The sequence below is a fragment of the Catharus ustulatus genome, chromosome 3 (genome assembly GCF_009819885.2).
Source record: "Catharus ustulatus isolate bCatUst1 chromosome 3, bCatUst1.pri.v2, whole genome shotgun sequence".
NCBI classification, from domain to species: domain Eukaryota; kingdom Metazoa; phylum Chordata; class Aves; order Passeriformes; family Turdidae; genus Catharus; species Catharus ustulatus.
The window spans coordinates 31,156,751-31,170,204 of NC_046223.1; the positions used below are offsets into that span (position 1 = coordinate 31,156,751).

The following is a 13,454-nucleotide window of genomic DNA, read 5'->3' on the forward strand; positions in this document are numbered from 1 at the left end:
GGTTACACAGCATTCTTGAAAGGCTTCAGCATAAGCAATAAAACAGCTTCTGTTATGTCTTATGGATGCCAGTGGACCTGACCAATCCATATTATATGAGAGATGCAAACAGCAGGGAATGATGGCATTTATCTTACTAAATATATCTTACTAAATGGAAAAACCTTACTAAAATCTACATTTAAACTATCTTCTCTTTTAAAACCTAATCAATATATTTAGTCATACAGAAATCACCCTTTTCCAAAGTTGTCTGTATATCCCTATTGCCATACTTTTCATAACTTGAAAAAAACTTGAAAATCCAGTCCAGAGTATTTGCCATAGCACACAGACACAAAATATTTACTCAGTCTGACCATCCAGTTTTATTTTCCCAGCTAACTGTTGCAGGAACTATTTAAAAATTGCCTTTTCATGACATCCATATTATTAGATCTTGAGATTTTGAGATTTACCAGTATAATATAGCTTTGAATGCACCAATCAAATAAGCAACATGATTTCTTTTTTAGCATATAACAGCAACCATGCTGAGTCAGATCAAAAGGTCCATCTACCCCAGCATCCTGTCCCTGGGAGTGGCCAACAGCAGATACTCGGGGAAACATGCCAGACCATGGCAAGCACACAGAATGGGTGCTTCCCAGAATTCACTCTCAGGACCCAAGGTTTTGCAACTCAAGGCTTACTCACATCAGCATGCCTAACCTCTAAAGAGATTTTGACACCCAAGCATTTGAAAGTTCAGTGTAATCATAGGTTCATACTGTTAGTTGTCATTTCAATTATTGTTACAATTAGCTACCACAAATCTCTGTTGCTCCTGTATATACAAAGGGCTCATGCAGCCACATCCAAAATTTCTGCAGTGAGCCACCACCAACAGAAGGTGGCATTTTTAAGCAGGCGCAATCTGAAGACGTGCACTCAGTTATTCTTCTAGATGTGCCCAAAGCATCTAGCTTGAGTGAAAGAAAACTGCAATGTTACTCAACAGTAACATTAGTTACAACAGTTACAATGGTGTTTCCAAAAAAGGCAAAATTGACACTGGGTAAGTATATTATTTCTGAGAGAGTAACTAATAATACCAACAAGAGGAGTGCCGCCAGTATAACCTGGCACATAATTTCCTAAGTTTTCCTAAACTTTCTCAGTTTGTGGGGAGGGAGAGAAGGGAATGTGGAGATGGGTAGCTGTTAAGAGATATAAAGCTACTTGATGGTCTGTGCTCTCGGTTTAAAAGCTTCACTGATCCTCACTAGCTAGTATTTGCAGACAAGAACACCTGAATAGTGACAACCAGCATCCAGCTCAATGGAAAGAAAAAGTTTCAGCCTTTGGCTATGTATGTGAGGTGGGGGTTTAGCCAACTTTCCTTAAGCCATCCACCAGGAATTGATAAAACAGTCTCCATGCCATTTCCATTTCCCTAGCCCACAGGGTTCAACACAGATGAATAACTTGAACTATTCAGACATGGTCCACTCCTTGGTCATAAGGGCTAGACTCATCTAAAAATATATCCTTTTCAACTCATATTGAGGAGAGAGGTATTTATAGCTACTTGGAGTCATGTGTAAGCAAAAGCAGATGAAGCCTCGGATTCCAAGCTTAGCTGAAAGAAAACAGATTGCATATGGACTATCCATATTTTCTCAGACACAGAAAAAGAGGACAAGGTGGCAGTGGTGACTAGCTTTTGTGAGAGAGCCCAAGCCCGGAATGCAAGAAGAGCTAGAGCTAGTGTCAACTTGACAGACAGGATGATTAAGTTTTATGCCATCATCCTTTGCTGACTTGTCATCTGGGATAGCACTATGTTATGTGCTTCAAAGAGTATTTCAGGTTTGATATTTTAGCTGCAAATTCAAAACTCAGCTAAAATTTCAGTGCTGAAATGACTATACGTGTGGAATGTGTTCATCACATTAGTGCCTTGCTTCAAATAAAATTTGATTCTGGTTAGCTGAAGACTTGTGCCATGGCAGCACTCTAGTGCTGGCAATTATCAACATTTCAGAGAACTACATCTACCATATTGACTTGTTTTGCTATGCTGCCATGTTAGCCTCCCTCATGTGGCAAAAGCTGTGACTAGACTTTCCAAATAGAGTTCCCTGAGCACTCTTAGCGAGAACTACTTTCTTCTGAAACCACCAGAGACACTTATGATCACATCTGAACAATCCTTTCCTGATAGCATTGCTCTTACCAAAACTGTTGCCAAGAATTTTGCCTGAGAGGTTAGCCAGTTTAAAGATACATGCACAATCCAGGATCTCTATCTAAACACCATTTTAATCTTCTGCTGAACTTTCTGAGGGTTTCAGCTCTATAGTTTGAACTCTTCTGCTCCTCAGGTGGCAAAATCATTCTGCCAAAGTGTCCAGCTCTATGTAAAGAAGTATTTCCTTTATCAGAAAGTCTGTGGCTAGTAAGTGCATCGGGAGACTTCAGTACTGTCCAAAGCAGACTGAACATAGATGGGAACAGTGGCAGAGAAGGCTCCCTGAGAGCCCCTTTTGTTCTCTTCTAGAGAGGGTATTACTTTGGTTAAGGAAGACTTCACACTGACATTCTTCTTTGTCCCTGGTGTTTTTTCCTCAGGACCATTAAAAAAGGGGACCACAGAACCAGCAGTGAGATACAAGCAAGTGAAATCCTCCTACCACAGAGATAATACAGAATTATTTGTACCACCTTCCCCATCAAGAAAGCAGAGTTCAAGGGCATATGAAAGAGCAGCATGAGCTGTGACCCCACAATGGCACGGTCCAGGACTTCACCTTCACACACATGGCAAGAGGATCAGGAAGCAGACAATGGTACTCACCTGCTTACAGGAGGAGGGGTTAGTTAGCAGGTCCTATGCAGGCAGCAGTCGCAAACAACAAAGAAGGAAACATGCCAAAAATTAGCACGGAGAAAGATACCAAGTTTAACAAGGCAGCTGAACTTAGACACACACTGTTTTCTAAGAGCATATAATGCTTAGCAAGTACTGGCCCAGATGGTTCAAAGGTATTTCAGCATTTCTTCCCATATTTTAAATCAGCAGATGCCATGGAACTAAGAGTCCTAAGTCTTTTATGAAAATAATAAATTTGGTCTCCAAAGCATAAATCTTTCAGGTCTTTAAATATTAACTAGGATAATGCTTAAATACCTTTACAAATCCAGTCCAGAGCCTTACTGAAAGAACTGCCAAGGTTATAACTTGAGGGTCAGTTCTCCTCTCCCGATGCACAGGCACAGTTTGTGGGTATTAACAAGTATAACAAACAACAACTTGTTTCAAGGGCACATTATACCCTTTAACAACTTGTAGCCAAGTATTTTGAAAGTATTCAGAAACTGCCAAAGAGGCCTTACAGCCCTTCTGGAAGACAGACCCCAACTATTTCATTACATACTCAGTACTCCAGGAAAACACCAGCTATACTGAATCAAAAGGTCAATGTTACACAGTAAGATTAGAGCAAGGTCAAAAAACAAGTGTTAGAATACTTGGTCCAGCATTCTGTACACTGGACAGTTTTGCTTTCTCTCATAGCCACCAAAAAAGGATACACTGGGCTTGAGAGAGGAGAAGAGACCCTCTGTCATTAACAAAATTAGGAAAAGAGAAAATTTTTTTAATGTAAATGAAACTGGAAAAACATGAAGATCATGTTAATAACAGCAAAAGAAAGAAATGTCTTTACTCATTCAACATTTCAGATGCAGAAGAGCAGGGCTTTGCATTGACATTTTTCTTTACAGACATTTGGATAAAGTTTAAAAGTCACAAACCCAGAATAAACACATACTTGGTCCGAGTGGAATATTTCCGAAAGTAAAGGGGAAAAAAAGACTGAGTATGAACTGAAAAAATTCTCATAAATTTTTAATTCAAAAGCAATTTTGGTTGCCCAGGCTTTAAAAAAAAATTAAAAAATTGATGAGGACTTGTTGATTGGAATCTAGTTCACACTGGAGCAAGCATGGATGAAAAAGGAAGTATCACATAAAGTAACAACAACAAAATATTTAAGGAGAAAAAAAAATATCAAAACCTCAACAAAAGCTGTAAGGGCAGCAAGATGTCTAACTGCACAAAAATACAAGTAGCTTACATAAGTGTTACTCTGGTGTCTGGAGCCACTGTCATAAAGTGTGTTTAATGAGGAGACCCATGGAGGCAGGGGTAAGGGTCGGGTTAGTTTATGGCTGAATAGCTCAGGCTGCTTTCTAGCGATTGGTAATGTAGCCCAAAATATCATGATTCTAACTGAGACTACGACAGCTTTGGCTTTGGATTTTGGGAACAAAAGGAAGACTTTGCAAGGTCATTTCTAGTGAGGAAGCTACAATGTTTGCACCTGAAACATTGGAACAGAAGCTCTTGGGACAAGGTCTAAATCCAATCTCTTAAAAGCACTGAAGTTTCATGTGCCTTTCTATCCCTCTGTGAACCAAGATCTTGTTTCAAGGAATGTGATTTACACAGAGAGAGACCCACTGAAACAGCACCAGCTATTTGCAGAAGCAGAATGAGAAATGAAATCTCATCATGCAACAGTTAACATCACATTCTTCACAGCTTATCCGTGTGGCTGTGAGCTAGTAAATAAAAGTTGTTCATCATGTTTATTACATTAGATAGGAAAATAAGAGAGAAGGGAGCAGATAGAAAATCCGAAGACAAGGGGTTGGATTGTTAATTTTAAGGTACCGAGTCAGTTAATGAAGTAGTTATCATCACTGTAAAGAATAACCATAAAAGTTGTTTATGGCAGTTGGGTCTGTGTCTTCTCCTAAAACTTCAGAGTAATGATCCAGTTCTGCAGCATACAAAACACTGAAAATATTCCAAAAGCAAAGGAAAGCTGGGGGAGTTCAAGGAGTGAAAGTACAATCCATCTGCTGCTAAATCTCATTCAGTGGAGATAGACATTGAAAGTGAGTTGCTTTCCAAGAAAAAGAGGAGGGGAAAAAGACATTCTAATAAATGGCCACTTTTAAATTATGCTGTTTGTTCTATAATCTGTAATTCAGACAGTTTCTGTCACTTAGCCAGTTCAGGCACTTGGGTGTTTAAGAAAAAACAGACAAAATAAAAGACAGCTAATACACTCACTTTGCTCAGTACTCAGGGAACTAGAGCCTTTTTCCTTTGGGTGAATGGGAGAAACAGAAAGTTTGATATGCAAATATAACTGTAAAGCTCCAGAGTTTTTTGGAAGTCAGTGGCCACTGACATTAACTAGAGCATTACCTGTTGGTAGGTGCTGTCTCTGAGAGCTGCCCATGAGTATGAAGTGTGCCCATATCAGAAGTTTAGGCCCTGCCCTGTGTGCCCATCCCAAGTTCTTTTGGTCTTCAGATTTTTTGAACAGTGGCAGAGCATCAAGTGATGCAGCCTGACCGCAGGGGGCCAAGGGCTCAGAGCACAGTCATGTATTCACTTCTCCTCCAGAACTTCAAGACAGAAAAGGTATGAAGAGTTCACTCCTACCTGGTGCCTCTGATATGCAGAGAACATCTTTTCAAAATCTTCTAGATCCAGCACCTTGAACGCCTTTAAATCATCAATCTCATTCCAGATTGTGCCATGGATCCTCTCCTAAAAGGAAAGGACATATTTTAACAAGATACCAAAAGTATTTAGCTAAGAACATCCAATCCCATTTGTTTAGATCAATCTCTTCTACTCACTGGTCACATTGCTATGTACTACTGCTGTCAATTTAGAGAACACACTTTGTGTCAAGAGTCAAAGGAGAAAAAATAGTGTTTGGGATATTTTTGGGGTTTTTGTTTGGTTGGTTAGGGGGGTTTTTGTTGTTGTTGGTTTTTTGGTTTTTTTTTTAAAACATAGTATTTTGTATTTTTCATCACAGCCAGCCTCTAATGAAAAGGCACATTCCAAGACTAGCAGACCACATCTCAAGCATTATCCATGATCCCACAGCATATTTCCTTTCAAGAGTGGCCATCTGTCTAACACGACGATTGTGGTTATGCTGAAAGGAGTGTTACCATCAGGAGGAAAAAGCTTAGGAAAAGCACTGATGCATGACAAACCCCAGACACATCTTCCCTTTTGCAAATTTTTCCAGGTTCTTTTGTAAAGCCTAAAGGGTGTGTGGTTTTCATTATGTCTGCCTGTGAAAGTAGTTTAAATTATTATTTTCACTTTTAAGCTTTTGAGTCTTTGAAGTCTAATTGTTTCCTATTACATGAACTCCCTTGTCTACACGAGGTCTTTGTCAAGCCAGATAGACACAAACTATACCCATATCCCTGAAACAGCATCACTCATGGTCACTGGAAATGTTCACAACCCTTGTGATGATGCATTATCCTGAATGCCAGGAATCCTAGCTGTTTGGCAGATAATTAGCATGGAGGGAGACAGGCACTGACCTCTACTCCTACTTGGTGTCCACCAAACCCAGAACAGGCTCCTGTAGTACCTGGATCACCTAATCAGCAGTCATCCCAAACTAAGTGAAGGTCCTGGGTCTCCTGCTGACATTCTCAGGACAAATATTCTTTCTGGCAGAGGACACAGAGATCAAACTACCTCTCCTTCCTACTGACTCTTAAGGTGGATGTTGTGTGGGACAAGCTTGGGTGCTCTTCACACCACAGACACCACTGTTCTTCAGTTCATTTAGTTTATGAAGTGTATATTTATTGTACATTATTAATTGCAAAAATAATGAAAATGCTGATTAAAAGAACAAAATAAATGGAATAAAAGAATTGTAAAAAATGACCTAAGCAAATCCCAGGAGATGAAGAGCCAGCAGAGCGCTGATGCAGAGAAAGCCAGGAACCACAAGCAGTAGCAATGAAACCCTCACAGAGGTTCCAGCTCTGAAGTATCTGACTTGTACCTACACAGCAAAGTGCGTTAACACTTCATTATCAGAACTAATTAGGAACAGGCTCTACTTCCCATTCAGAGTCATCAAAAGGAATGAGGGAAATGTGCTAAGCCACAAGGCTCAAGGAGCAAGGAAAAAAAACCTGACCAGGATAAAATGAGGGGGAAATAAAAGTGTGAAGTGTTCTGGAGGAAATTCCTGGCAGGGCAGACACTGTGGAGGAAAACCAACACCCTTTCTCCAGAGGCAGCCTCTCCTGTGAGTGCCTGAGGGTAAGGAGGGGTGTCTGCAGTGCTATTCACAGTAAGAGCATATCCTAGATGGGAGCAGCACCCATCCCTGAGCAGGCTCTCCAGTACCATTGTATCATCCTTCACAATCACTGTGGCTCTTCTTTCCATAGTAGGAAGAACATGTGACTGTAACATGGCAAACAAGTCTGGGAGGCTCATCTCAGCCAAAGCAAGAGGAGACAAAATTAATTCATTTTCTTTTGATCCTACCCTGAACTCTGCTGCCAATCTTAGTCAGAAGCATCCAGGCAGAGTGATCATTCTCATTCAATTTCCAGGCTGGCTTTTTAAACCATGAATTATAAATCCTGAGGGGTGTATTTGAACAGCAGAGCAGTTTTCTGAGTGCCTCACTGTTTCAGACTGTCCAATCAAACACTGAAATGGTAGAATATGTCTTGATATAAGTCCTTAGAGCATCACTGGGATAGAGCCCTGAGGATGCCAAAAGGCTGTATGCTGTGTTTGGCAGAGGCTGGATGTGACTCAAGACAGCTACTCATGAGTCTTGCCTATCTACCTGCCCAGCTGCAAAAATCTCATGGGAGTGAGGTTTCCTCACTAATGGCAAGAACAGCTAAAATGTCCTACAGAACAGTCTAGTCTGAATAAACTGCAAAGGTGCCAAAACAGGAAGTTCTGGGACTCAGAAAAGGACTACAGAGAGTAGTTCTCTCCCTGCTTTCCTAGGAAAATAACCCAGTGAAAATTATTCCAACTTCAATTCAGATTCATTGTAAGAGCCAGGTTGAATCTGGTCCTGTACAGGATTGTTCGTATGCTACTTGTAGCAGAAAGACAAATTCCAAAGCAGCAAAAACCCATTGCAATGGTGTGCACAAACAGAACTTTGACCAAAGTAATCCAATTTTAGGAATAATGCAGTCAAAGAAAAATCAAGGCAGGCAGAGGTATAAACAACCTTTGTTACACATAACACTTGCAATGGGCCTGTCCTTTCTATTTCTACTATAAGCTCTGTCCTTGAAAATTTTCATGTTACTGCCAGATAACTTCCTAGACTGAACTCTTGATACACAGTTTACACAGTTATGGATTAACTGGCTGATAGTTTCTTGTCATCAGCCAGAGAAGACAGGGCGTTTTAAGAGGAACAGACTTGCATAATGTGGTTGCTATAATAAATGAGTCCCTTAGCTCCATAAAAATATTTATAGTTTGAAATAATGATTTTTAAATAATTTTTTTTATTCCTTCTTTTATTTTTTTTTTTCTCTGCCCTTAGAAAGAAAAAAAGAAACTTATGAAAAAGAAAAAAAGAGCAGTCATTTTGTCTATAATGTTTTTCTTTCCATTTATTTGTTTATTCATTCATTTACTCATTCTACAAGTGTTCCAAGATCTGTGGTTCCTGTGCTTTGGAAAGTCTGGGCCCACTTGGAGAAGCAAACCCTATGAACTGTACTTCCCAGCATCCCCTAACCAAATGGTGACACATACCAGGTCAGGAAGTATCTTATTATGAGAACAAGTATTGACAAGGCATTTGCTCCATCAAGCTGAGTTTTTGGTATGTTGCATTTAACAATTCACTGGCTCTAGCAGTTGCATCATTCCAGCTTTACAGTGAATCCCAATTTGCTGAGAGACCTAATGACATTAGAAAATGACAGTGTTCCATGGCACTACAGATCATGTAAAGCTGTCCTCTCCACATCTAAAGGATGATTTTATTTACCCTGATAGATAAATAATGATATTCTGGAAGGCATCAAAGCCCATCATGCTTCAGTAACCTCACAGCATGAGTGAAAACCTACAGTACTTTCGTTTGACCTGCAGGTTCAGAGAAACCATGGAAACAGTGAGTGTTCTGTGAATACTGGGGCAGGCACTCATGCTTCTTAGTACGTTAATGTTTGTATAATATTAACCAGGAAAGTGGAAGCAACTTAAAATTTAAATTCAGAATTCCATTATGAATCTAAAAGGTGATAAGAACAAAGCACATTTTCCAAACTTTTCTATTGATATTAGATCCTTTTTTCAGTCTGAGACAAATCCACTTCAAGCAAAAGCTGTATTTTTTGCCTGTTTTTTAATGAAGAGAGCTGTTTTATCTCATTGTAGGCCTAGGCACCACCACAGCTTTTATGAGTAGCTCCTCAATGAGATTTTGGAAAACTGTTTCCATTAGCAGAAGTCCTTCATCATTTCATCCTGCAAACTTCAGTCTGCTTTTAGGAAAAGAGTTCCAGAAATCAGAACCATTGATAACATTATAGAAATATTTTTTAAAATATTAGTATCAAAATGAACATTTTCTGTTTATGTGACTGGCTGTTTTGGGGGTTTGGTGATTTTGATTTTTTTTTATATGTGTGTATGTGTGTGTGGTTTGGGTTTTTTAGAGAACTCCTATATGGTATGTAGAACAAATACCTTTCTTATGAAACTATTTCAGTCAGGTCTATTTAGGGCTGGCTAAAGAAAGCCGCTCTGACATCACTGATGAAAGTCATTACCAGGGCATTGATGGGAAGCTGCTTCTTCAGCCATGAGATAAGAAGCAGAGCAGTTGAAGGTTGACTTGATTTATTCTGAGAACTTCAAATCAGTATGTTTATATTTATTAATAGGTAACTATTAATCCATACTTTGAATGTTCTTGAAACCAGTCTATTGCTTGGATTAACCACAAATGTTTGGTCCCTTATTGACCTTTGGTGTTGTGTAAAACTCAGAATGAGAGAGAATTGCTGCCCAGAAACAAAGAAAGGAATCTTACCAGGATATTGCAGTGGTTATATTGCAATATCTTTTTCTTAAAAAATAGAGATCCTTGGCACCAGCACTACTCCAGTGCTGTATGAATGGAATTCACAGACAATGCTGTATGAATGGAGCTGTGGTGTGGAAGGGCTTCATCAGAACTCAGCCCCATCCAGGCATCTAAATGTCTTTGCCACTGATCATTGGCTCACATCAAAGCTAGCACAAAGTCCCTAATTCTCAATGGAAATTAGTGGGCTGTTGGAGTTTCCTTGTTAGAAGCACAGATCCTTTCCAAGCAAACCTTTTTTTTGTGGTGCCCATGGGAATTGTGGACAATCTGTTATTGTCAACTGCTAAGAGCTTGACTATATTTGATATTTCTCCTAACACCCAACAGCTCAATTCTTTCCTTCCAAAGACAAAATCAGCATTGAAAAAAAAAAAAGGTGTCATATGAATTGCCCTGGAGAACAGCCTTGATTCCACTACTGAGAAAGTATATTGCAGACAAATCCCTCTCAGCTGGCTCTGTCCACACTCCTGTTGGCTCTCCCTCACTCCCTCGAGGCAGGCTGCATGGACAGAGGAGTTTGCTCTCATGTAGGCTGCCTCAGTCCCGGCATCATCTTCATACTTACCTGAAAAATCTCCTGAGAGAGACTCTGTACTAATTGCTTAGAGAAAGGTGGTCTGAACAGGATGCAGAGAGAACTAAGAGCTGAATATTTGACACCCTTGCAGCCCTAACTTTATGGACAGCTGTTTCCAACACTGTTCCCTCACCTTGCTGTGTTTCATGTATTGTTCCTCAAAATGTGTTCATGGGGAAAAGTTGTATTCTTGTGAACTGGAAGTTAAACCCTACCACAAACCACTTGTGCACAACTCCAAACCTCCATTTCCCAGGCTCAAAAACTTGAGATGTGCTGCTCCCAGAGAGTGTGTTTGCTTTGAGTCCTCACTCATTCCAGTCTGGCTACTCTGACAGCCCGGTTGAGGAGAACACCACAGCAGTGCAGCAAAGGGAACAAAAGGCATGACAAGGCCCATCCAACCTACTCATGACTTTGTGCTCAGAGCATTCATATCCATGTGAATAGAAAGATACTGAAGCAGGAAATTTAGGATAACTGAGGAAGATGAACAAAACATATCAGGTTCTCCAGCAGTCAGTGAAATTAAATAATTCCATAACAAAGTGCAACCCAAGTAACAACATGAGCCACAATCATGACACCACAACCTCTGCCATTTAGCATAGAGTATACCAGGTTCAAAACACTAACACTGGCAGACACCCCAAAACGAAGGCCCCACCCTCTTATGCCCCCTTTCCCAAATGTTTTGCCTTCCTCAAAATAGCGTCTTTTAGCCATCTCACCACCCAGGTCTTCAATTTTATTAGCACAGCTGCCTTCACTCTTATCCAGAGGGTAGGATAAGCCTACAGTTACTGTACACTAAACAGAAACACCTGTGACTCTCTCTTTTTCATATAAATTCATATATATACATATATTAGTTATTATTTCTTTTCTTCAGAGCACTAAGTTCCATGTTCTGCAAAGGAAAATAAATCCTCGTCCTTACATTCTCTCCCACACCCCCCACGTGGCCTTGACAGACAAGCACAGACAGTGCAGCAAATATTCCACTTCACTTTATTTTAAAGAAAAGGGGAGAGGGGGAGAGAGAATTCTTGTGGCATTCCAGAGGTCCCTGGACACTCATTCCAAATGCCGGAGTTGGGCCCTGGGTGAGTTTCAGTCTAAAAGAGAACCTGGGTTTCTAGGCAGCAATCCAAACTCAACACAGACACTTTTTTTCTTTCTAAATAAGTTAAAAAAATTAAGACCTAAAGAGAAGGGGAGGGAAAAGAAGAAGGGAAAAAGAGAGAGATGGAAGAAAGAGAAGTGAAGAGGAAGGAGACACAACCAAGACAGAAGAAAACAAGTGCAACAGGAAGAGTCCAAACCCTCTTGGTTTGGCTTTTTTTGCCAACCTGGAGTTTTATCCCCAATAGACAGAGTTCTAACCATTCATGGAGACAGGCAGCTTCCCTCATGGCCATGAACAAACAGTGAGGAGAATCAGGACACCTTTCTCTCCTTGGTGATGCTCCTGCCAGAGCAGAGGTGGCTGGTTTTCCAGATGGCTCTCACCATGTTTTGCCCACACTGGCTCTGGTCGCCCTTTCTCCCTGGTGCACAAGGGAGGGCAGCTCTGGCACACCAGTCCTGGTGATGTCCAGCTCTCACTTACGTGTTCAACCCCACTACAGCTTTGCTTAACCAGATCATTTGCATGCCCAAATCTGTGCAGCTCAATCTATCCACACTTTGCTCATCAAAGGGGTGTGCTGCACTGCTGGAGAACTGGGGAGACTCCCTCAATACAATTAATGACTACTACTGACCACAGCCTGCAGAAAGCCACTTGCTTCCATGCCACTTTGCATTTCATGGCATTAATCAACACTGGGCATACTCAGAAAGTCAATCAATTGAGTAATGCAGTTTCTTACCTCACTCAGCTTAGCCCAGTTGAAGGATTTCAGTGGATGTGAAGGCTGAGGGATAGATTTCTTCTTCAGACTGGGGCCACCAGTGCTGAAGGTGGTTGTTGAAGGGGGAGGCACCCCCATGCTGAAGAAAGGTGGTGCTCCTGGTGGAGGAGGAGGTCCTCCTGGAGGAGGTGGTGGAGCTGGAGGAGGGGGACAGCTGGAGAAAGGCAGAGGAGGTGGCAGTGGTGGCAAATTCTCAGACATGTGAGAAGAGGACAAAGCTAATGGGCCACCTGGAGGAGGGGGTGGTGGGGGTGGGAAGGAAATGCTGCCCCCTTGCTGGAAAATAAAAAACACAGAGAAAAAGAAAGCAAACAGTTTAAAAGGCACAATAACTCCATGTTGCCAGCTGATGTGATTTTATTACAACTCTCAAAATATTTGATGTTTTCTTTAAAGCCTCCTGCACTCAAAGCCATGCAATAAAGGGAGGAATCTCAGCTTTCATTTAAGAGAAAGTTTCAAGCCCATGGAGTTGTGGAGAAGAGTTTGAAAAAAGGAACCATAAATGGCTCAGAAAAACAGAAACCTAGTAAAAGAAGCCAAAATGTATTATTTTCTCCTTATGTATAAAAAAAGAGAAAAGTTCAATCTCATGAACTTTTGAACTCCTGGATTTAAAAGCTAAGGGTTTGAAACACTGAATACCTGTCATTAGGCCTCACTAATGCAAAGGGGGAGAGGGGAGGAGGGAATGAATCTGCTTTCTGCAGTGCCTAACTTCTCAGGGCTGTGTTCTGGTGGCTTAGGCACACTGCTGTGATGGAAGGAGCACCAAACAGGAGGGAGCATCTGCAAATGTCACTCTTGCAGAACTCCGAGGCAGTTCAGATGCTCTTGCAGCATGATAGGAATCCTGTTTCTTATATACTTTTGTATCAGGGAGATTTCTCTCTATTCCACTGAAATGACAACCAGGGCCATCCCACTCAGCAGTGAAAACTATGGCTGGAGGAGGACACGTGCTTCAGCAGCTCCTGC

General features: G+C 40.9%; 1 protein-coding gene across 4 annotated transcripts in view; it reads right to left on the reverse strand.

Moving 5' to 3' along the window:
• DAAM2 (dishevelled associated activator of morphogenesis 2) overlaps nt 1-13,454 on the reverse strand; it is a 200,137-nt gene that overhangs the window by 35,188 nt on the left and 151,495 nt on the right. For 3 of the 4 annotated variants that reach the window (XM_033053949.1, XM_033053950.1, XM_033053948.1), the window contains 3 exons: nt 12,435-12,752; nt 5,504-5,611; nt 2,840-2,872 (listed from right to left, as the gene is read on the reverse strand). In XM_033053949.1, coding sequence (XP_032909840.1) covers nt 2,840-2,872; nt 5,504-5,611; nt 12,435-12,752 — 459 coding nt within the window. The remainder of the gene's footprint in view (nt 1-2,839; nt 2,873-5,503; nt 5,612-12,434; nt 12,753-13,454) is intronic. The other variant, XM_033053951.1, reaches the window with a different exon arrangement.